The sequence below is a fragment of the Kogia breviceps genome, chromosome 16, assembly GCF_026419965.1.
Source record: "Kogia breviceps isolate mKogBre1 chromosome 16, mKogBre1 haplotype 1, whole genome shotgun sequence".
NCBI classification, from domain to species: Eukaryota; Metazoa; Chordata; class Mammalia; order Artiodactyla; family Physeteridae; genus Kogia; species Kogia breviceps.
Window position 1 is genome coordinate 75,985,365 of NC_081325.1, and position 25,760 is coordinate 76,011,124.

Below are 25,760 nucleotides of genomic sequence, written 5' to 3' on the forward strand. Positions count from 1 at the left end.
GATTTCACCTAGTATAACACAGTGCAGCTGGGGGAACAGGATGGTCTGTGAAACTTCTGAGCTCACCAAGGTAGTGGGTGTAGAGATGGGTGACAGGAGGCCGTGGGCGGAGCACAGGATCACTCCAGGATGGATTCAGAGAAGGAGATGGACAAGGGGTGGCCAGTGAGGTAGGAACCAAGAGAGTGTATGTCCTGGGAGACAGCGGAGGCAGTGCCCCAGGGAAGCAGAGGAATCGGCTGTAGATATCCCTGGGAGGTCAAGGAAAATGAACACGGAGGGTTGAACGCTGGATTTAGAAATGCACATATCACTGGTGACTTCTAGAAAAGCCATTTTGGTGGAGCAGTGAGGGCAAAAATGTACTTACTGGAGGGGTTTGAATAGTGGGGAGGACAGGAATTTGAGAGAAGAAAAGACAACTCTTTTGAGGTTTTTGTTATTTAAAAAAAAAAAAAAAAAGGCAGAAAATAGGAGAATAGCCCAGAGGGAAAGCAAGACTTCATCTTGGCTAGATTTGTGTTATTTTATTTTATTTTCTAATATCTTAAGATATTTTTAAATTAAGAAATTAAAACTGTAAGAAATAACACATTTGTTACCAAGTGTGGGTGGCGTGTGGAGAAAAGGGAGCCCTCCCACACTGTGGGTGGGAATGTAAATTGTGCAGCTACCATGGAAAGCAGTAAGGAGATTTCTCAAAAAGCTAAAAATAGAGCTACCATGTGACCCTGCAGTTGCACTCCTGGGTATATATCTGAAAGAAACAAAAACACTAATTCGGAAAGATACCTGTATCCCAGTGTTCATAGTAGCCTTATTTACAATTGCCAAGATATGGAAATATGGAAGCAACTTAAGTGTCCATCAAGAGATGAATGGATAAAGAATTATATATATAATATTTGTTGACAAGATCCCAAATATATATTCCTTTTGGAAATACTCAAATATATTTTAGACCCCAAATTTGTAAGTTAATGCTGTAATTATACTTCTTGTTGTTTTTAACATGCTCACCTTCAATTGCATAATCAGACCATATGAAGTCAACAGCATCAAGTGAAGCTCTTTACTTTGGCTTCTTGGGGACGACTGTAGTGCGGCATCTAGATACACTAACTGTGCTGACCGTTCTTGAGTCAACATTTCACTGGTCTGAACTGTGTCCTGGAACCATGGATCTGCATGCTGAGTCATCTTGTGAATTGTTTCCTTTTTCCCCACAATAGCTCTGTGTCAACATGACCAATGAGAAGATGCACCACTATATCAATGAAGTGCTTTTTCTACAGGAGCAAACAGAATGTGTACAAGAGGGAGTTACCATGGAAACGGCTTATTCTCTTGGTAACCAGAGTGGAGTTTTGGAATTTTTTTTCCAGGTATTCACATAATATAATTAGATACTTTACAGGATGCATGCATTTCAATATACTGCAGAGAAAGAACTTTCTTTCACGGGGCCTTATTTTGAGGGTAGCTTTATGGGAGACTCAGCAATTTCTACTTTACTTACAATCTTTCAGTGTTGATTGAGGAGCAAACGACCTTTCTCTGTAAGGGCATTTGAAGGGTTACCAATTGATTAAAAGGACAAGAAGTATCAGATCATTTTGTTATAAAAAATATTCAGCTGCCATTATGTCGCTAAAACTCTCCTCTTGGCATAGTTATAAATAACCATTGTACAAATATAATATTTTATAAAGTAACTCTAAGACTAGCAAGACCATAAAACAAATTCAGCAGAATCTTATTTGTCTCCAAATTTCTAAGTTTGAATATGGAAAACCTTGGCAGAAAAAAAAATATATATATATATGTACGTATCATCTTCGTATTTCTGCAGGTGTTTATGCTTATCTTTATTGTTTCTACCTTACAAAGCAAGAATCTTTGCCTCAATATCGCCATCATAAAAAACAAAAATCTATCACACAAACATCAGTCTCTACTAATATAAGGCTTTATATAGATTCACCAATAGTATTTCTAAAACACTTGAACATTGTTTAAAACTGATACCATTTAGCTATTGAGTGGAAGAGTATATAATTTTCTACCCTTTATTTTTATAAATGTATACTTACCAATTACTTTATTCATTTTCCGAATATGTGCAATGTTCTTGTTTCTGGTACCAACTTGTCCACATTCCTTGTTCTAAGTACATAAGAAGTTCTCTTCCTCCAGAAAGCCCTCCCTCATCATGACACACATAGTATACAGTTTACCTCCTTAAGGTTATAAGATGGGTTGCCAGTAATATACACTTACCTGTATATGGGAAGCCTTGGGTACCCACTACCCTCCTTCTCGCTTGCTGCTATGTCCTTGACTGCTAAACCACGGCCAGCAGAATGAAGTTACTTCTGTCTCTTTGGTTATCACCCTTGGGGTCTCATCGTTGGGATGGTTATTTCAATAGTGGGACCTCATCAGTATGAACTGGAAATGTCAGTGGATACTTCTGCTGTTACTCCTCTTTGATCCCCCCCAAAATGAAATGAAAAGACCTACCAAGTGTAGGGTGAAACTTGCATTTTTACCTATAAATAGGTAGGTCTATATACCAGAAAGAAAACGTACAACTTTTCTGTAGTTGGAAATTTTATTTTTATTAAGGTGAGAATATATATATTTTAACAACGCCAGTGTTTTAATGGCTTTAAAATACACTTATTTATTTTCAATTCCTGTAATCAATAAATACTACTGAGGACCAACACGACATCAGAGGTTTGCTAGGTGGTGCGGATACAGCGATGAACAAAAATAGACATGTACTGATAAGAAAGACTAATTTATTTTCTCATTGCTTGTATGAACGTGATGAGGTATGCATGAGCAATAACAAAAATAGCAAATTGAGTAACAGAAGGAAAAAACTCTCTCTTCTTAACTTTCAGAAGCCTTCTGGATTTCTCTCTTTATTGGATGAAGAAAGTCAAATGATTTGGTCAATGGAACCAAGTCTTCCCAAAAAGCTACACAGTCTTTTAGAATCCTCAAACACAAATGCAGTTTACTCCCCCATGAAAGATGGGAACGGGAACCTCGCCCTCAAAGACCAAGGCACAGCTTTCACCGTTATGCACTACGCAGGACGGGTGAGTTCAGAGAACTGAGCAATATATGGTGTGCGCTAATGGGCCAAAGGTCTTAAGAACAAGCCTAAAAGGTGTTGATATTTTAGAGTTTTGATCATTGAAAGTGGGTGAACAACCCACAAAATGTTTCTTTCCTAAGCCTGATAAGGACTTAGCATCTTCAGAATGTGGGTGATGAAGCATGCGGTATGATTCTTCTCAGAACGTTTCCATATTTATAACTTAATACGAGCAAAAGAGACCTGGATTTAATACAAGGGCTCTTCTGTGAAATTTGAGATATTTTCAAAATCCAAACAAACATTGGACCTCTGAGTTTACTTACCCTCAATATAGCTGTTAGTATTCAATTACTTTTCCTAAACCTAAGGAAGAAAGCAACTCTCCGACCCCTCTCCATTGCCTAACCAGCTTTGTAAAACATGCTTCCTTCTTCAAATCCTTCAAGGACCGACTCTTATCTGTCTAAAACATGTCACAGTCCTGAGGCCAGCCTCCTATCGGGCGTCTCCGAGCTGGTCCCTGTCACTTCCTCCAAGGCTTACCTGCCCCAACCCTCCTCTGCAAAACCCCTGTTCAGGTTCTTTTTTCCAATCCACTCCCTGTTTTCCTGCAGACCCCTCCCCCCACACATGACGCCTCTTCACACTCAAGCTGGGAGTATCCTCCTTGTCTTCTTCACAAGGTCAAATTTTATCCATCTTTTAATGCTCACATCCACATCCCACTTAATCTCTTATCCAGTTTCCATCGATAGTTAATTCTTCCACTTTTGAATCTGTAGCCGCCAGACTTTCCTCCCTGTTTGGGATATAGCACAAATAACATTATTAGGGGGTGAAATCCCTAGTCGCTCTCTCACTCTCAGTGTATTTCAGTTCACTTCAGCCAGTGTTTACTGAGACTCTACGATATGCCAAACCCAGGGCACTAGAGGATCAGAGATGAGTAAACCGTATTCCTTGCCCTCAAACGTGTCACAGTCAAGTAAGGAAAAGGAAAGTTAACAAATACTTCCACTCTAATTTGCTCATAGTAATATTAGTCATGTTAACAAAATTCTCTGTTACCACAAAGAAGAAAGAATTTATTTGGCTCCAAAAACGAGTGTAGAAATGTTTTCAAGAGGAGGTAAAATGTGACCTTGGCCCGAGACTGCGAGGAGGAGCATCCCGGCAAAGACAAGGGCTTTTGAAAATGAACGAACCCTGCGTCTGTCTGGATTCGGTTGCAAAGGGCAGAATCCTGTGTAGCTGTTCAAGCAGAAAATAACTCCAGTGTGGGAAAGTCACTGTTCTGGGGGACTCTGACTTCAACTTTCAGAAGTGACCTTAAAACCACCCCACAGGCCAGGGCTCCCTCTGTAGGTAGGGCCACGTCTTTGATCAGGAAGCCTGCAGCCTGATTGAGAAACTGCTGCTACAGGTACTGACTCCCAGTAACTGCTGCCACTTAAACCAGTAAAGAGGCCCATTCCCCTGCACTCAACAAGGAAGAGTCAGTGGCCGAGCCTGGAGCCTTCAGTGCTGGAGAAAACCAGCATCTCCTGGACACGCTCACCAGGTAAAACACAGACACAGCAGAAATGCAGCCTCCACCCCTTCAACTTTCTAAATCTCGGGCAGTAGTTCAGACAGGCGGAAGCTGCAGAACGAGCGGACCCTAGCTGCAAAGGAGTCTGGGAGAACTAATATTCGCACTTTCCAACATCTGCAGGACAGGAAGTGACCAGGATAAACCTAACACTCCGCCATTTCCACCCACATCGTAGTTGGGAAATGGTACCAGACGTTTGGTCAAGTGTATGGAGGTTGGTAGGAAAAAAGTCTAGGAAGGTTGTTTGTGGTGAAATCATGAATAAATATGCATGTACGCCTCAGGACTTTGTCCTCTTGACAGTGTTAGCTTATCAGATGTTTTTAGACCGGGTGGGGGATGAAGTGAGAAAACCAGAGGACATGATGTAGGTAGGTTGGGAAGAAAGGAAGGGGGGCAATGGAAACAGCCCAACAAGGACTGCGTTTGAGCCAGAGTGGCAGGACAGGGTGGTGGCATTCCCAGGGGAGAGTGAGTGACTGAATGTGTGGAGCCGGGGAGGGGACACAGCTGGAGATGACCCTGAGGGCCTCACCCTGTTGACTGATGGAGGTTGTCTTAGGCCAACCAAGAAGGGAAATCCTGGAGAAGGAGGCTGTTTGGAAGGAAAGGTATTCCACTTTAGATGTTTGGAATTTGAGGTTTTGAATGGAAATTCCCATGAGAGGCTGAAATTACTTGACACTGGGAGGCTGGCTGTTTCTAGAAACCTAGTCATAGTTTGGGAAATGTGTATAATTGCACATGGAGAAGAGGGAGAAAGATGGTAGTAGGAAAGAAAAGTATCACAGAAACGAAGAGAAAAGAGACGTCCAGGTCAACAGGAAGTGAGCCTCGACAGGACACTTAGGCCAGGGAACACCTTTGTGAGAAGTTCTGGTGGGACGGTGCCATGTGATGGCTTAGTGGATGTGGGGAGGAAGTCAGTGGATGATTTTATATAATAGATATTCTCAGAAATTATCAACTATCCTTTAGAGTTGAGAGATTTAGCCTTTACTTTTTTTTTTTTTTTTGCGGTACACGGGCCTCTCACTGCTGTGGCCTCTCCCGTTGAGGAGCACAGGCTCCGGACGTGCAGGCTCAGCGGTCACGGCTCACGGGCTCAGCCGCTCCACGGCACGTGGGATCCTCCCGGCCCGGGGCACGAACCCGCGTCCCCCGCATCGGCAGGCGGACTCTCAACCACTGTGCCACCAGGGAAGCCCCTACGTTTTTTTTATAACAGTAGCAATCTTTTAGTCCTATGTGCAGATTTTTTAATCTATATTTTCTTTATATTAAGAATTTACTAAAGAATATAGAAACAAAGATACTTGCATAATAAAATAACATGTAATTTTACTTTTCAAGTCAAGTGTTAGAATGTTAGACTACTTTTCAATTCAAAAGCTTTTGTGTCAGAAATTTTTTTATTGAGGTACAGTTAATTTACAATGTTGTGTTAGTTTCAAGTGTACAGCAAAGTGATTCAGTTACACATATATATTTTTCAGAATTATAGGTTATTCTAAGATATTGAGTATAGTTCCTGGTGCTCTACTGTAGGTCCTTGTTTATTTTTTATCTAGTAGTATGAATCTGCTATTCCCAGTCTCCTAATTTATCCCCCCACCTTTCCTCTTTGGTAACCATAAGTTTGTTTTCTATGTCCGTGAGTCTAGTTCTGTTTTGTAAATAAGTTCATTTGTATCGTTTTTTTAGATTCCACATATGTGATGTCATATGATATTTGTCTTTGTCTGACAGACTTCACTTAGTCTGATGATCTCTAGGTCCATCCATGTTGCTGCAAACGGCATTATTTCATTCTTTCTTATTGCTGAGTGATATTCCGTTGTGTATATGTACCATATCTTCTTTAGCCATTCATCTCTTGATGGACATTTTATTACACAAGTATCTGTGTTTCTATACTCTTTGATAATCCCCCGTGCCTGGGAGAGTATCTGGCACATAAAATGCACCAATAAATATTTGATGAATAAATGAATTCTTTGCTACTTAAAAATAATTTATTGAATTCATAGGATTTAGTTGAAAAATTACAATAAGGTATAACTAATGATTTTGGAAAAGTATTTTTCTGTAAGTTTCGTGGAAGCTATATCTTCAGACGGTACATACCTGACCCGCCTTGTAAGTCTGTTTGTCTTGTACCTTGAAGATATACTAGATGTTCAATAAGTGATAATTGCATTAAACTGAATGGTACCAAGCTTTGGAATAAAATTTTGCTTGCTAATTATCGTATGTTTGCATTTAAAAAGTATTCTACAAGCACCTAATAAAATGTCAACGGTTTTAAGAAAACCTGGGAAAGAACAATGAAGAGTTTGAGTGAATGGAATCATTTCACTGAGTTCTGACAGCAATAAAGCAAAGCAGAGAAAGCCAGTTGATTAGTTGCCACATAGCTAAAGCCCTGCGGAATCACGAAATTTCCTGTAAAAGCACCTTTATATTTTAAAGCAGGATTTTCCAGAATTGGAGTCAATTTTGTGGTTTTATAAAAGTCTTTCATTTCACTGAGATGTACTAAAGAGTCTTAGCCCAAGGACTCCCTGAGGACTCATTCACATGTTAAAGTATAGATTCTGTGTAATTTGTGGCAATATGTCAAGCCATATGCCATTCTAATCGTCAGATGTAACTCTGTGTACTTAAATTTTGAGCTACTGCCTTTTCAAGGAAAGCAGCACATCCTGCATTTTATAAATCAGGGGAGGTAGCAAAGAGCTAATTGGCTTAAAATCAGCAGGCAGGGTCTATTCTGGACAGTAGGGTGAGCATTCCTGAATAGCTCTTTGATGATAAACTTGATCCCAGAGGGAGACCTCAATGGCTCTGGGGTTCGTGGGTTTGTTCGCAGTCTCTTCTTTGGCCAGATGGATGTGCTAGAGAGTTCTTATCACCACTTGCCCCTCCATGCCTGGTTTACCTAGTTTTGTCAGTAAAAACGTGCTATATCTCATAGGAAGGACGATCATTGCTGCTGGTGATGATATTGACATCCCGCCTCCCGCCCCCAGAGACCCACACATCTGACTGTTCTGCTCTGACTGCGAGACCCTGCCATGCTTCTGAATCTCATTTGGAGCAGAGGCTCAAAAGTCCTTTTAGAAATGTTTAAGCAGCATTATTTAAATTACAGTTGAAGATCTTCCCTAAACACATTTGAATTTTTCATTACTCGTAGGAGCGTGGTGTATTTTCCAATCTCCATTACAGAAATATTTTAAAGTAAATGGGATGAGGCTGTGCATGAAATAGTAACAGGGTCTCGCTAATGAGCATGACTTTGAATTAAAGAAGCTGTGAGTTATATGTTTTTTTAATCGTTGTTATTGGTTTTAGCAAATTTTAAACCTTACATGGGGTTACCTGGTTTAGGAATTACTCTTAAACTTCTTTTAGTGATTTAAATGATGGATAAGCATTAAATCCAGAAGTGTGTCTAATTTTATTGGCTTTTTAAATTAAGAATCTTGAAGGAAAGAAGAATTAGGATTTGGCAGAAGACGGCTCTTAGGAAAGTTGAATTTCCATGAAGGTGATCCCTAAACTCTAATAGGAAATAGTATTTTGAAGTTCCTACATTTTAACGTGAGAAAAGGAGATCGGTTAAGAGATAGTAAAGCAATCTGAAGTAATAAAAGTTAAATTCATGAAAACAGAGGTCAAGATTAATAGCTATAAAATATATGACACTTACATATTTGACCTTCTTTGGTATCTGCTCGTAGGGTCTTTGTCTGCACGTTGTTTATTATGATCATTTCTTTTTCGGCATGAAGTGATTCTTTTGGGATCTCAGATAAGTGTCCCATTGTATGACTGGCCCTGATGATTTATGCGAATCACGCTGGTGGTGTTGCTGCTACTTAAGGTGTCGTGCCTGTGTTTTAGCCTCCTTCCGTTTCCAAACCCGTAAGTACCGCAGTGGATGGAATGGTGCCTCCGCCCCACACAAAGGACAGGCCCTCGCGCTCATGCCTAGAACCTATGACTGGGATCTTCTTTGGGAAAAGGCTCCTTGCATAGGGAATTAAGTCAAGGATCTTGAGACAAGAAGTTCTTCCTGGATTATCTGTTGAGCTCTAAGCCCAGTGACAAGTATCCTTATAAGAGGGAGGCCTAGGGAGATTTGAGAGAGAAAAGCAAGCGGAGACCAGAGCGATGCGGCCACAGGCCGAGGAGCCACCTGGAGCTCGGGGAAGCCCGGAAGGAGGGCAGGGATGCCAGATACCAGAGTGGCTGCTGGTTACAGCAGCCCCAGGAAGCTAATGCACGTGTTCTTTGGGTCAATGTTTACAGATTAGAAAAGCAGTGAGGGGTCTTAACTCGTAGCATTGTAGTTTTTTTTTTTTTCTTTTAACACATTTGATCCATTTGAAAATGACTCCTGAATTTCTCCATCTCTATTTTTGCTCACATGGTTTCCTCACCTGTAATGCCCCTTTCCTCTTTCTTTCCAAATCATACCCATCTTCCCAAGGCCAAGTTCTTGGCCTGATCCTAATTTCCCCGCTCTGTCTCTTCCCTCATCAATAAGCACACCTGATGCTTACCTAGCAGTGTTCAATTTGCAGAGTGCCTGGGAAACATTTTCACCACAACCTTCTTTGTAAATATTACTGTGTCAGTTTTCCAGTGAAGTAAGCCTTGGTGGAGTTCAGTGGTTCGCCAATTATTATACAGTTATGTGTGAGTCTCCTGGGGGCACCATTACGAAGTCCCCCATCCAGCATGGCTGAAAACCGTAGAAACGTATCCTCTCTCACAGTTGTGGCGGCCAGAGTCTAAAATCAAGTGTCAGCAGGTTGGGTCCCTCTGCAGGCTCCGGGAGAAATCTGTTCGAAGCCTCCCTTCCAGCTTCTGGGCTTGCCAGCAGTTCGTGTTCCTTGGTTTGTAGACACAGCACCCAGCTCTCTGCCTCTGTCTTCACGAGGTTTTCTCTCTGCGCGTGTCTTTGTGTCCCTTTCTCTTCTTTCAGGACACCAGTCATTGGATTTAGGGTCCCCTCCCATCCAGTAGGACCTCACCTTAACTAATTACCTCCACAAAGGTCTTATTTCCATAAAAGGGCACATTTTGTGGTTCTGGGTGGGCATGAATTTGGGGGGCACACCATTCAACCCACTACAGACCAGTAGGTCACAATACGGTGTCTCAGCTTTCTCACCCCCCTTCCCCCATATCTTTCTCTCTCCACCATGGTACGTGCTGAAATCTTAGTGTTTATTATTTCAGTCATGAAGTCTGTGTTGTGTAACAGAGAAGACGCACTGGGGCACTTGGGGCTCCATTGCCGTGATTTGAAGGGTACACTGACCCTCAGCTAACATACCCATGGAGTTCGTAATTAAGGGGAATATACTTATGAACCTCGTAAACTTGTTCTGAAGGGTAAACGGTGGGCAGGCAGTCAATGCAGGTACAACTGTTTTGAGACGTTGTGTCAAAGATGCGAGTCCTGTTTCCCCAACAACGGCTGAAGGTCTTTCCAGGCAGGAATACCACTATATGTGGCAAAATTTTCAACTCGTCAATCGAAGTCCTGAAAATATTTCCGGAATCACCTAATCAACTGCTGTATTGAGAATATTAGAGGCCCAGCTGACTTTCTCAAACTGAATCATTGGTAAATGTCCTTGATCAGTTAAGAAAGATATTTGTTCATTCTTGCATGTTATAAATGTGCTCACATTGCATAAATAAATGTTTTATAAATATGTTAGAATATTTATTTTTAGTTATCATGATGTTATTAATAGCGCTTTAGCAGATGATAAGGAATATGTAACCACCAAAGTTATAGTATGATATTTTCTTGTACTTCCTATCACACTTGAAAGACTTCAGTGGAAGGTAAGTGCATGAAATTGAGATTGTCTCGATCTGTGGAAACTATAATATTAAAAGAAAAAATATTTAGATCAATGTTTCACCTTATGTTAATGTGACATTCTGTTTTTCACTGACTATACAGGTGGTTTTTGTGATGGGTAACGCTGCCTTGATTAAAGATAATTTTTGTAAAAAATTATATTCTTTACCATTTAGCTTTATGACTAATATTTTAATCAAGCATACAGGTGTGTGAAATTTTACTGCAGATTTTTAAAGGTCCTTTCAATATCATTTTCCTCAAGAAAATTGAAGCGCTCTCTGCAATTTACATACATATTCCAAGATGTAATTTACAACAGAAGGAAAATGTATAGCCCATTATATAATGTGCTCGTGGGTGTGTCTTTATGTGGATGGGCTTTGCTTGTATTCATCAAGGTTCCTTTTCCATCCTCCTGGATCACCTCCTGGTGAGGTGGATAAAGTCCTAATCCCAGACTGTAGACCCTGATCGTCATCATCGTGTCACTGATTTCCACAAGCCTTTCCAGGAACCCAATTACTAAAACACTGGTGATAGGAGTGATGTGGGGAAAAGACTGATTTGTGGCCAGTCTATAAAATACCTGAACTTTTTTGCCCTTCTCCTTGAAAAGGATCTACCCCTATTGTGGAATAAATTAAGTTGGAAATATGTCTGTTGAGATTTACGGTGTTGCCCAGACGTCTGAGAAGCAGAGATCTCTATCTCACTGAGGCTGCAGTACATTCTAGGTGACAGAGGGATGAAAGCCGGCCTCTTTGCCCTCAGACGTATTTACATAAGACGTATGTGGGTGAAACCTTGGTCCCTTCAATTTCCCTGTGTCACCTGTGTCAGGAACACCTTCTGTAGCTTGTCTCCTGGCCTTCACCTCCAGAGATTGGTGGGGGACACAGTGTTCCCAAGAAGACTCTGAAAATGAACCTTTAAATCAACGGGAAAAGGAGATGAACTCATCAATAAGGAAGTTTCCACTTATTTCCCTCTTTCTTTTCTCCGGGCAGAATCCCCAGACATAACAATGAAACCTGTCTGGTCCAAGCCAAACTGATACTATTAAAGGTTATTTGACAAAGATATTTAGACTCACACAAAGAGAGCTTAATTTACATTTGTGTTTGTTCACCTCTTGGGCAAACTTTTAGAAGAATAAAAATTAACTCCCCCAGGCTCCTTGTACTCCATTTCTTCTATCAATTTCACCTTTGGCATACATTTTTGTAGACTTGATAAATGTTTCCTTATCCAGAGTTTTATTAGGAAGAGAAAATGCAGGCTCTTATTTAGGGAATCTTACCGTTTTTTCAAAGATTTAACTCGTTCTTTTATCTTCATGGGCTGACGGACATTTATAAATAGGGAACTTTAGATTTCCTAGAATATTGATATCTTATTGTTAGTTGATTGGTATTTTTTCTCCTTAAAAGGAACCAATGAAGCATGTTCGTAAATTTCAGTTGTGGTAACTTTAATTCAATGCCCATATCCAGAATCTAGATATCTAGATAAGGACTCTTAACAGTAATACTATGTGCTTCTAATAACTTTCTCTGTTGATTAGTATTTATCAACTTAAAGTGAATCAGAATGAGAGCAAGCAAAACTATTAGATGGAATCACTTAATGGAAAAGTAAACAATTGAAGCCTCTGCTTATAAATATTGATGCAAGAGAGGTCAATTTACCGGTACGCATGAAATCCAGACATTTTTCAGCAGACCTCAGAAAGCTGAAACCAGGCATGAAAAATTTTCAGACCCATTTGTATTTACTGAGAACGATCTTATTTCTTTTGCTAAAATCCAATCTTTACACACATTCTGATACGCTATGGTGAACTCAAGAGTCTGTCTCAAAAGTTGCCCATTTTTCTCAGCTGTTAATCCCGCCTCTTTCCTAGGGATTATATTTCGCATCATGTAAATAACATGGTGGAGAAGCGGGTTAGGAATTTGACCGATGAGCGAATTTACTTTCATTCTGTAACTATTGATGATTCCCAGGAGAGTATTTTATGTCTCTTTCTAGGAGTTTATATGCTCTCATGATTCACTTTCGTAGATGGCATGGCTCCCATGTCTCTCCAGTCGCTTCTCTGTGGGCTTCACACCTACAGGTCTGCCTTTTAGTATCTCTGCTGGAGTGGCGTCTTCACGTTAACAGATCCAGTGGCTCAGTAAACTAAATTCCCAAACACTCTCTCAACTGACTTCAAAAAAGTAAATAAAACTGATGTGCCGTATTTGTCCCACTTTTCAACTCATGGTAAAAATCAGAAACCCAGTTAATTACCAAATACAAGCTCCTCTCTCTCCACTTACCCTTAGAATCCAAATAGTCCTCATTTGTATTCCAGAGCCCGAGGTCACATCACCTCCCCCACTTGGGTCCCTTCAACAGTCTCCTAACACCAACCGATGGAAGAAATGCGAAGTATGAATAAAGGGCTGAATGAATATCTTTACTTAAAGGCATATGAACTGCTTTTATTTCATGTATTTTCTTGTTTCCCTGGTGACACTGTCCAGAATTAAATGTGATTATTCGGATTCGACTTGTTAATAATAGTCCTGAAACAGTGGCGGTGATGCCTGCTTTCTTTTCCATATTTTTACCTCCCAGGTTACCTCCTTTGGTAGAAGAATAAACTCTGATTTCACTTTTAAAAATCAGATCTTCCAGATCATTTTAACCCTCTTGTTCTTTGTGTACCTGGTAGTTGAATATGCACAACTTGGGAGATGTAATCAGGATTCGATTTTTATTTTGGGTTCACACCACTTTTTAAAATATATTCAGCAGGGACAACCCTTCTTTTTAACCAGAAAAAAACCCAGGCAGCTCCAGCGATATTTCTGGTCTCTTCTAAGTAATAGAAAGTCCTTTATTTGCTTTCATTGGTGCTCAAGGACTCAACTCGGCGATGAGGAATTTCTGGTCCTGTATAGTGGTCAGAAACACAAACTTTAGCTGACAGTCCAGTCCCGTCAAGCCTCACCCACCCACACAGGAGACACTGTACGGTGGCCCGGAGCATCCTGTTTTCTGTTTATTCTTGTGCGGGGTCCTCTCATTTCGTCCCAATATGGCTTCGCGCATACAACTCCTTTCGATGTTCAGGGCTGATGCTGGCTTGGGTGCTTCCATGTGTCCCTGAGACGCTCCCCTGGGGGGGCTTTGAGGCCCTTCCCGTTCCCTTGGTGATGCTGTTCCCCCCTCCCCCCCAGCTGGCTGTTCCCCGGGGGCCCTGGTTTCTGAGGTTCACCCACAGACGCTCTCCACCGGACCCCACTCCTCTCAGCCTCACGTGTAGCCTCTTGGGCAGGATGTAACCCAGCTTGGGATTGTGGACCAGATGAGGAAACTTCATCACACCCTTTGTAGTTCATCAAAAAACGCAATATGTCCTGCTCTCCACTTTCTGGAGCTTGACACACAGCGGCCCTTCCTCCTGCAGCAGGGCCGCCCCTTCCCTCACACGCACCCCATCCTCCTGCCGATTTCTGACTTTGTGCTACTCAGTGGGGCTCGATCACCCGTTCCCAGTGTCTCCCTAAGTGCTGGGACATTGTCCAAGTGATGAGGGCTTTCCATGAAGTCTCCTCCCTCTTGGCTTAGGTGCTGGGGGAAGAAACTGTGTAAAAGTATTTATGGCCCTATTTGCCTGCTGTATAAAGCAATCACTGCTGTGCACTCAAATTGGTGCGAGAGCAATAGATCCTTAGATCCAAAGACAGACAGAGATGTCCAAGTCAAATACCATACTCAGAGAAATATGCGCACACACACACACACACACACACACACACACACACACACACACACACACACATATTTAAAGGAAATATCAGCGCTGCCAGAAGCACATGTAAGCCGTCCATGCTGCAGTCTGGGATGTCCTGAAATGCCTCAATCATCACTGAGCGTAGCTTCATTAGAGGAAGTGGAATTTTTCGCACCTAACCACGTGGAAATACAGATTTCCACATCGGAACTACATTAATTAGGTGATAATATAATTAGCAATTCAGTTTGTCCTTTACATTTTACCTCGCAAGGTAGAGTGTCCACTCTGGAAAAGGCTCTCATTCTAATGCAGTGTTTTATGTTACTATGGGTAATGTCTCAGCCCAGTAGGAGAAGGAAGGACAAAGAAGACGCAGGAAGTCTAGGTAGTGAATGCCTAAGTGATGCCACAAAAGGCTCTCCTAAGAATTCTCCACCCTTGTTTTCCCACTCAGGTGGTTTCCTGTTGGCTTGCTGATTCTGGCCTGAATGGAGAATTGGTTGTGACATTTACGTTTCTAGCCTAAGGTGCCATGCTCTATTTGTTTCCATTTCTTTTTCTCTAACCTGCGAGGCCTCGCTGCAGGTACGCTGAGACCCCCTCCGCTCGCTGCACGTGGTTCATTTCACGGGCTGCGATGCTATCTCCTTGCACCCTCAGTCTCCTCCGAACGAGTAGTTTTTATCGCTCTGTCTGCATCCATCCATCCGCCCTTCTAGGACTGCCTTGCTCTCTTGGCTTTCCGTCATACCTTCAAGAGCTTCATTATCTCTCGTCAGGTGTTCTGAACAGTGATGAACACGGTGTCTCTCCTTGTCCTTCTGAGCTGCAGAGCAGGTAGAAGCAGCTGAGCTGTCAGCACCAAGACAGGAATAGACAGAGCGAGAAATTGGAGCTGGTGGAGGTCAGCCGGGGGCTAGCCTGAAAAAGAAACTGCTCCAAATTTTCAAGCCGAAGAAAAGTACGTGGATTAGGTTCCGCAGGAAAAGTTGAGACAGATGGGAGACGATGAGGTGACCCAGAGGCGTGTGAAGCAGCTGCCTTCTCTGAGGCTGGAGATGGGAAGGGAGAAGACTGTTCTACGGGCAGTGGAGCTGAGGGCAGCTGGGGGGAGCACGGCGGACTGGCGCAGCTTCCTGGACCTCGCATGGCCCTCCTCCTGCGTGTGCCAATGCCTGGAGCGGGGCTGAGGCCGCGGACGTTAGGATGTTAGGCCCCAGCTCTGGCAGACGCCATGCTTTCCTTATCCAGGTGGAGTAAGCCAACGGCTCTCACTTTAATTCAGGGAATTAAAATCAGAGATGGTGGGTGGAGCCATTTCCCTGGAGCTCACTCACCCTTGCACTTCAGTTTCCTTGGAGATGAGCCAAACCTGAGCTTGACAGCCTCGGGTTGGGAAGGCAATGCATGCGGTTTGGCCTTTTGTAACTTTTCTTTGTGGACCCAGGAGACTAAGTATCTTGATGGATTGTGATTCACACCCGTGGCGAAAGCTTTATAACCCCTGCTTTTATATCCAGCGAACACAATTTTTCTTTTAATTGTATGTATTGCAGTGCCGGAGTGTTAGAGCGAGTACGTCCGAAGAAGGAGCCCGTGGCCGTGGCTCCCTAGCGTACACTCTTCTCACTCGGCACCCTCACCAAAGCATTTAGAGGAGTGTGCTACCTGCTGACACGAGAGGGAAATGCTCAGTTTCCTTTGGAGCCACTGTATTGAGCGGAATCGCTCCAAAGGAATTCTTTGAGTAGGATTTGTACGGGCCTGTGTGCACATACATTTCTCTGTTACATGCATGAGGGATGCTGTCACTTATAGCACGAATCCTTAAGAGGAAAAAAAAAAAAAAAAAAGAAAACAAGCCTGAGTTTCAGTTATGCAAAGACAGAGGGGGAAAAAGAACATTTATCCTGGCCTCTATCTTTCATGACCTTCAGGTATTTTCTCCTTTCATCCCCCAGACAATAAATCAGCAGGAAAAGGAGGGGTGGGGCTGAGAACAGAGGAGCTGTCCTGAGTGACCTAGAAAGGCCCACGCCTGAAACCTGCGCCTGCCGTGCCAGCAAGGCCTGCTCCGTCCCTCCCGAGTGGCACGGCTGAGACAGGACAGGCTTTACCTGTCGCCCTGGCATCACAGACTCACAGAGCTAGGGTGATTCCTAGGGTACATTGAGTGTTTCTCTTTGCTGTTTTCCCATTCATACAGATTCCTCTGTCCATTTAACTAGGCTCTGAGGCTCACTGCCCTTTGAATCACCAGGAGCCCAATGAGGTGACCTTTCCCCGCTCAGTGTTGTAGCATCCATGGCTTCTATGCCACCTTAGGGCCTCTTCAGGCCAGCGGTCTCAGTGAGGTCCGGAGGCCGAGGCTAGGGGGCTGGTGAGCGTCATGTGCGTTTGCTCTTCCAGGGAGATGGGCTTTATTCGGAAGCAATTTCTTTGTAAAGTAATAAATGAATTTTGACTGATGGCATTACACTACAGGAGGAGAGCCTCCTTTTCGGATGGCAGCTCATTTAGCAGCCTCATAGTTAGATGGCATAGATGACTCTGTGAGTCCTTCTCGGGGTGGTAATGTAAAAATATTCTGGATCAGGGATGAGAGCAAGGTACAGGTGAGCGTTAGAGCAGATATGAGGGTTGCTGATTAGAAAACGATAGGTACTGTTCAAAACTAGGACTAACATACTTTTTCATGCATCTTCAAAATCACCCAGAGAGAGAGAGAGAGAGAGAGAGAGGTTGACATTACCATCCATGTTCTGGAGACGAGAAATCAGGAAGGCTCAGTACCTTGATGTCCTTACCTACCAGGCAACAGGACTGGTTGAAGCTGGAGCCCAAAAGGCAGCTGCTGTGCAAGGCTGGTCCTCTTCCAATACAGCTTGATGCCTCCTACCTAGATGTGGACCTTGAGAAGTAGACTTGGCTTTGGCAGCTGGTGAAGCTGGAAAGGGCTTTTCTAAAAAGAAAGGAGAGCGCCTGGAAATAGGCCATATGTCAAAGGATTGTATTCAGTGAGGTGGACATCTTTCTGTAGAAAGTGAGGATCTACCAAGGATTCGACACGAGCGATCATGGAGTTAGATTTTTGGTTTTCTATTCACGTCTTCTTCTGAAATTTAACTTTTAGTTCTCGTGTTAACTTAGGACTAAAAGAAAATGTGTGCGTTATCATCATCCAGATTATATATTTTTTTAACTGTGGGCAGCACGTTTGCTATAATTTTTTTAAGTGAAAATAAAACCCCAAACCTTTTAGTTACCTTTATTAAAATGACAGTGCGCCTTTCTAGAATGTGCAGTTTTGAAATGCTTAGGCACAGTTCAGATTTCAGTATTGTGCGAAGTTTCTGCGTTTGTCTTGTGCCACCACCTCCTTGCTGGGGGGAGGGGGTGATGTCAGAGGAGTTGGGGGAGGTCAGGACTCTCGCCACTGCCCAGAGGTAACCCGCCGCAGGTCCCCTCTCCCCACGCCCACTTAGGAAGCAGTAGAGAGGCATGTCGACCCCTTCTGCCTGCTCACCCTGCAGCCAGGGAAGTGTGCCTGGAGACCCAGTGGCGACCCAGAACTCCTGCCCACCCAGCGGCAAAGAGAATCCCCTCTGCTTTTGTGTCAGAGGAGGTTGAGCGGGGACCCCGAATTCTCCACTTGACGGTAATGAGCCTGTGCCTCTCTTCTCCTGCTGAGTGCTCTCAGAGGAGGTCAGCTAACCAGAAGCTTAAGTGGGAAACTTCAACGTCCTCTTCTCCGTTGATAGAACAGCTTTGTGGGAAATCAGAAAGGATGTAGAAGAACTCAACACCATCAACCAACGGGATCTGCTCATTTATAGATGTGTAAACCAAGAGAAGCAGAATACTCATTCTTTTCGAGTCCATGCTTCAAGAAAGACTATATTCTGGGCCATAAACCAAACCTAAAATTCCGAAGGATTGAAACTATACAGACTGGGGCTTTCCTATCACAATGGACTCGAACTAAAAGTCAAGAAGAGAAGAATAACAGGAAAATATCCAAATACCTGGAAACTAAAAAATGCCCTTCTAAATTATCCATAAATCAAAAATGAAGTTTCAAGGGAATTCAAAAATATGTTGAACTGAATGAAAATGAAAATACAACATATCAAACTTTTGAGACAGGCCTAAAACAGTGCCAAGAGGAAAATTTATAGCACCTCATAAACATATTAGAAAAGAGGAAAGTCTCAAGTCGGTAATCTAAGCTTCCACCTCAACAACCTAGAAGAAGGAAAGTAAAATAAACCCAGAACAAGCAAACGAAAGGCAATCCAGGAGCAAACCGAGAGCAAAATGCGTGGAATTTTTTTTTTAAATAGAGAAAATCAATGAAACAAAGAGTTGGTTCTCTGTGTTTTATTCCCTAGAGCATGGACTTGAGGATATGGGGAGGGGGAAGGGTAAGCTGTGATGAAGTGAGAGAGTGGCATGGACATATATACACTACCAAACGTAGGGTGGATAGCTAGTGGGAAGCAGCCGCATAGCATGGGGAGATCAGCTCTGTGCTTTGTGACCGCCTAGACGGGTGGGATAGGGAGGGTGGGAGGGAGGGAGATGCAAGAGGGAAGAGATATGGGAACATATGTATATGTATAACTGATTCACTTTGTTGTAAAGCAGAAACTAACACACCATTGTAAAGCAATTATACTTCAATAAAGATGTTAAAAAAAAAAAAGAGTTGGTTCTCTTAAAATAACCATAAAAATGACAAACCTCTAGAAAGGAATGACAAAGAAAAAAGAGAAAAGACATAGATTGCTAATATCAGGAATAAAACAGGAAATATGAATACAGACCCTGCAGTCAACAAAAAGATCAAAGGGGAATAAATACTGCAAACAACCATCACATATAAATTTGACGACTTAGATGAACTGGACCAGTTCCTCACAAAACACAAATGACCTCAATTCACCACATATGAAATAGAGTCCTGAATCTTCCCTCCACTGATGTCAATATCCTGCTGGTGATGGTTTTGTCCGATGTTATCATTGGTGGGAATGGGGTAAAGGGTCCACTGGCTCTATCGCTGTTATTTCTTGCAACTGTGAATCTACAGTTATCTCAAAATTAAAAGTTAAAGAAGTATTTAAAGATGATGGGAGCAGGTTATCTATGGACATAATAAACGGGCATGAGGGTATATTATTTATTTAGATTTTCTAGTTGCCTTTGACAAGGCCAATACCAAACTTTATTGGATTGAGGAAATCATCATGGTTAAAAGACCACGTCTGGAAACAGATTGTATTTTACCCTTAAAAAGAAAAAATAAACCCATCTCAGATGTATGTGCACACATCTGTGTGTTGTGTGCATGTATTTCTCAGCTCGTCTCCTGAAAAGTCCTAGAAACACTGACTACCTTGATAATACTATGCTATTGTGCACCTCTAGGTGTCTAATTTCAATTTTCTGTAAAATATGAAAGGGCTCCTTGAGGAAATACTTGATTCCAGATTTGGGACCAGGAAAAAAACCCATGCTACGGAACCATGTGTTAGCATTCCACTAATGCCAAGTTTATGTAACACAGAGTCGTTAGCATTATTGTATTAATTATGATAAAATAAGCTATCTTGGGGGGGTAATGTCTAATACTTCTGTTGAGCTGTCAACTCAAATCCTGTCAGTACTGTAATCATCCATGTCTTAGGAATAGGCTCAGAAGCTCTTAAACTTGGAATGCCTTTGCAGAATATTAATTTAACACATAAAGAAAGACTCAAAGAGCTAAAGCAGTTTTCCCGTTGTCACAAAATGATTAAGCTCACCTGCTTCAAGCCTCATGAATTTTATGTGAAGTAAAAACTTTTGCCCAGCTCCATGCTTCCTACAAGCATCAAACTGCCCTTCTTGAGTGTTTGCACTTGTATAGATTTTGTTAAGTATCTTTTCCACGTAACTTCTCCAGCTGGTGTCTCCAACTGGGAATTTTTGAACTTTCGTTTTAATGGGAGACCTTTAGCTTTTTGTCTAACTATACAAGTACAATCAGGATGCCATTCATGAGGACTTCCCAGAGCACATGATCTTATGATAATGAAAGACTCATCGCATAATCTTAAATAAAAAGGGGTAGCACGATGTTATGCTGTATGTGGTCACAATAGAGCGAAACGGTTTTGTTCATTTCACCAAATATTAAATGAATCTGCTCAGTGGACAAAGCATTTTGCTTGTTGCTACAGAGACAGAGCTGAGCAATCCATAGTCACTCCCTCAAGGTACAGGAGGAAGGGCCATCGCAGAGCAAGGCATGACAGGAGCAAAGACAGGCAAGGAATGTACTTACAAAAAAATCAGGTAGTCCAAGTGTGTGTGTGTGTGTGTGTGTGTGTGTGTACTTCAGAATCATCAGATACCCGTGAAAAGAAGAGGCTAGAATTATAGATTGGAACCATACAGAGGAGGACCCTACACTGCAGGATCAGCTCTGGGACATTAAATAACCTGCCTAAGTCCATATAGACGCAGAGCAGCTTAGCTGGGTGTCTGTGGTCTCTGGGCACTGCTGTCTGTAATATAGGAAGGCATGCAGAAGCCAAACTCCAGGTTCAGTTTTCTCAACCCCAGCCCGATGGTCATTGAGAGCCAGATACTTCTTCACTGTGGAGCTGTCCAGGGCACTGTAGGATGCTTGTAGCATCCCTGTCCTTCCAACCCTTCAGTTGTGACAAACACAGGAGACTCCAGGCACTGAAAGTGTCACCATCATCCCTGGTTGAGAACCACTGCTCTAGATGATGTAAAAATTGTTTATATTCAAATATGTAACGTGATATATAGCTTACATTTTAATATTGGTAAGCCGTGTTCTGGCCTAGGGGCAAACTGGATAATTAGATAATGATTGAGAAGTATCTTAAAGTTGTTTAGTTTGCCTGTTAGCTCAAGCAGTCTTCTGATCCAAATTCATGTTGGAAAATCTGGGAATCTCGAGGGTATCTTGGGATTTCTGTGCCATTTAGGCTCCTGTGACAGCAAAGAATAAAATCTCAGCAAGGCTTTATTGTAAGGATGACACAGTTAGGCATTGGACCTTGAAAACCCGGTAGGAACCAAGACTCACTGGGGGTCATCTGGCCACTCAGCCTCTTTCTCATGGACTCTTTCTGTCTAGTTCCATCTTGCTGCCAATGAGACTATCTCCTCTGGGCCATCCGGTTAAAATTCCCGAAGGAGTCGGGTGATTATCACCTCCACTGGTCTAACCACCCGCACTCCCTCACGCTGATGCAGAATGGAGAGACGTCGTTGACCAGCTGCCCTCCTTGGGGTCAGTCCTGGTCTAACCCGGGGTAAAGGACAGCCTGTGACACCCAACGGTGGTGAAGCAGCAGCAGCTGTTGAACCTGATGAACCTCGTGGCTGATCTGACCCTCAGGACCACACTTGGCTGAGGCTGAGAGAGACAATAAAACCATGTCTCTTGCCAAAAATCAAGTCTCCCAGGCCAGATGGGAATACCAGCAAAACCAGACAATAAAGTCATTTAAATATGTTCGTAAGTAAACTGTGACAGAGAAAAAAAAAAAAAAAACCTGTTCTTTGAATAATCCAGAATTAATTATTTCCTGAGTTTTCTTTGTTTTAAGGACTTCAGATTTTATTCACTGCTTAAATGATCCAAAGGAATGCTTTTTTTTTTTTTTTTTTTTTTACTGAAGTATAGTCAATTTACAATGTTGTGTTAGTTTCAGGTGTACAGCAAAGTGATTCGGTTACACATATGTACATATATATGTACATATCTGTTCAATGTCTATTCTTTTTCAGATTCTTTTCCGTTATAGGTTATTACAAGATATTGAGTATAGTTTTCTGTGCTCTACAGTAGGTCCTTGTTGTTTAGTATTTTCTATATAGTAGTGTGTATCTGTTAATCCCAAACTCCCGATTTATCTCTCCCCCTGCCACCGCTATCCCCTTTGGTGACCATAAGTTTGTTTTCTACATCTGTGAGTCTATTTCTTTTGTAAATAAGTTCATTTGCTATCATTTTTTTAGATTCCACATGTAAGTGACATCATGTAATATTTGTCTTTCTCTGACTTACTTCACTCAATATGAGAATCTCTGGGTCCATCCATGTTGCTGCAAATGGCATTATTTAATTCGTTTTTATGGCTGAGTAGTATTCCGTTGTATATGTATATACCACATCATTTTTATCCATTCATCTGTCAGTGGACATTCAGGTTGCTTCCATATCTTGGCTCTTGTAATTAGCGCTGCTGTGAACATTGCATGTATCTTTTGGAATTAGAGTTTTCTCTGGATATATGCCTAGGTGTGGGACTGTGGGATCATATGGTAGCTCTATTTAAAGTTTTTAAATAAAAACAGCGCTCCATTTCTCAGACTGACGCCTCATTTACTTCCCTCCCGAGGTGTCATGAAGTCTTCCTACTTGGTTGAGAGAGTTTTCTGAGCAGGTGAGGGTTCTTAAGAATAAACAGGCTGTGATGGCTGTGGGTCAGCACCCCTTTCTCCTAAACTCGCAATTGGATGAGGGGCTCCAGCAAGCAGAGCAGAGGAGGCGTTCCTGGCTCCACGTGCAGAAGGAGAGCCTGGGAGTGGGGGCTTTGAACTTGCCTGTAGCGAGAACTCTAAGACCTGAAGACACTGCTCTTATGAATAATTTAAATCTGCCTCTGAGTCAAGTTATTCTTTAAAGGAAATTACTTTCGTGGTCATGTTTAACCATTAGTAATTATCCACTTTCTTTTATTATAGGTAATGTATGAAATTGTTGGAGCAATTGAAAAAAATAAAGACTCCCTTTCACAGAATCTTCTATTTGTAATGAAAAGTAAGTTTTCCCCGTACGGTCAAAATGCCACACATTCTTTATGTCTCTGTCTCTGAACATGGTCCTATAAAGTATGCCACCAGCTAAGGATAATTGAGCTATCTCTTGTGTTCTAATGCCCAGAATAATAAGGAATGGATCTTGCCATGCTACACACTGGTTACGATTTAATTTGGAGTCTAGTAGAAACCATAATTTGAAGAAGCTTTTAGCAGATAGAAATATAAAACACTTTTGCCAGTTTGGTGTGTGAGTATAAAGAAGCCCTTGTGTGAAGCCTGATGAAGATGTGTGTGGCTTCCAGTTATTTAGGCCACAGCAGAGGGTGAATTTCATCACCTAAGATGACTCTGGAGCACATCTAATGGTGGTATTTTATTCTTGTGTACTTTCAGCTATAAAAAAACTAATGCTTACAAAGTAGAATAAGGGTACAAATTGATATAAACATACACACATGCATATGTGTATACATCCATATAAATTTATAGGTGACATCTACTTAGTGAACCTTAGTACTTTATATACATATCTCTATACATATATCTATAATTCTATACTATATGTAAAACGATGTACTGGGTTTATATGTGGTATAATTATATATAGCTCTATATTTACATATAGATCTATAAATTTATGTATATGTACAGTTCTATCTCCTCTAGTAATTATTTTCTTAATAGCAGTTCTGCAGTGATTCACATTTTCTTAATAACCTCTTCAACGAATTAAAATGTATCATCTTTGTGCTTTAAGTTGTTCTAAATGAGATGGAGTCATTTATCATTCCTGGGAAAAGAAGCATATCATAGCCTTTCATGAAATAGTTGGAAGCCTTTGAGGTGGAAAGAAGGCATCCATATCACTTCCGGCTGGAGGAATATATTTACCTTAAATCAAATAGTAGAGTTGCAATATATTGCTTTTCATGAGGAATGACTCTGCTTGCCTCTCAGAATGTATGGTTATTGAGTTCTCTTAAAGGCTAAGACTAATGATAAAAACATGGACTTGGAACAATACTGTGTAAAAAGAAAGAAGTGAGATAATTGATCTTCTCGATTATCACTGGAAATATCTTCCTTCTAGTTTTCAAATATTTGCACTTTCATTCCTAACATACTTAAAATTTTATAACATACATAAAAGCCATGTATTTTATGAAGGACTAATATACAGCATGTTTTCAAAGTTGGCACTAAGCCTCCTTTTTTTTGTATTTCACGGTGACAGAATATGTATTTAGAAAGAAAACATGATGACTTCTGATACTGCAATTCTGCTTATCTTAACAGAGTCCCTATATCTTAAAGTCGTTCTTTTGTGTATGCTTGCTAACAAGTGCCAAGAGAAAACAGGCGAATCTTATTTTATTCTAAATATTTTAGACTATACATACATCTGAGCAAGAGGAAAAAATCTGCAATGTGCCCTTATGTGTTCATATGAGAGGTGCGAAGCATTTTCTGCAGAGGGCTAGAGAATAAACATTTCGGGCTTTGTGAGCCGTAAGTTCACTGTTGTAACTACTCAACTCTGCTATGATAATGAGGAAGCAACCGTAGACAATACAGATGGATGTGGCTGTATTTCAATAAAACTTTATTTACAAAAACAGGCCATGGGCTGGATTTGGCCCACAGGCCACAGTTGCTCACCCGTTCTATCACACAAGCAAAGATGCATGGTTGTGATAGTATTTTATGAATCTATGGAATGTTTTGACACTGCAAATAGTTATTAAAAGCAAGCATAATTTATAGATAATAGTAATAATTCCTGTTTCCAGGCACCTTGCTAAGTACTCTGCTTACAGCATCTGATTCAATTATCATATTATCCAAAAGCTCCCAGGTGAGGAAGCAGGTAGGGTCTGTGGCAGGATCCCTACAAATTCAGCTGTGTCTGTGACACCCCTGACCTGTGCAGACAGGGAGCTGGGTGGCACAGCTCACACAGACAGTGCCCTCGTTGATGCCCAAGATGAGAAATCAAGTCCACTGGACTCAGAAAGAAGCAGGTAAAGTCCAGACTCTTAAGTCTACTTATAAGTAGAGGAGATTTGACTATTTATTGTCAATGATGCTGTTGGCATTTCTGCATACCTGCTTATAGACTGTGGGCACCTCAGTTAGCTCAGCCCGTTTTACGAGCAGAAAGGCGCCCAGTGCATCGTGTATAGAGCCCAGAAAGGGATGCTTCCCATTGCAACGTGTATACAGGGTGACATGAAGAAAAATGCCTGCAGCAAGTGACTCCTAGAAATAGGGAAGGCAGGCCAAATCTGTCTTCGCTAGGGACTTCCTTCTCAGGCTCTAGGTGGCAATACGATGGCCAAATTTCTCTTTTTAATGTGCCGGGGAACCTGTTCTCACCTCCCACTGGCTCAGCTTATGGGCCGGGCTCTACTGTTAGGGTTGAGGCGTGATGGCATCTCCATCCTAGGGTGCTTTGCTAGTCCTGCTTTACCTTCATGCAGCCTGGGTGTGTGATCCAGAGAAAGGACAGAAACAGGTC

General features: G+C 41.9%; 1 protein-coding gene across 6 annotated transcripts in view; it reads left to right on the forward strand.

The window, feature by feature from the left end:
- MYO16 (myosin XVI) overlaps positions 1-25,760 on the forward strand; it is a 537,770-nt gene that overhangs the window by 372,157 nt on the left and 139,853 nt on the right. For all 6 annotated transcript variants that reach the window (XM_067016255.1, XM_067016250.1, XM_067016252.1 and 3 more), the window contains 3 exons: positions 1,233-1,385; positions 2,913-3,113; positions 23,165-23,240. In XM_067016255.1, coding sequence (XP_066872356.1) covers positions 1,233-1,385; positions 2,913-3,113; positions 23,165-23,240 — 430 coding nt within the window. The remainder of the gene's footprint in view (positions 1-1,232; positions 1,386-2,912; positions 3,114-23,164; positions 23,241-25,760) is intronic.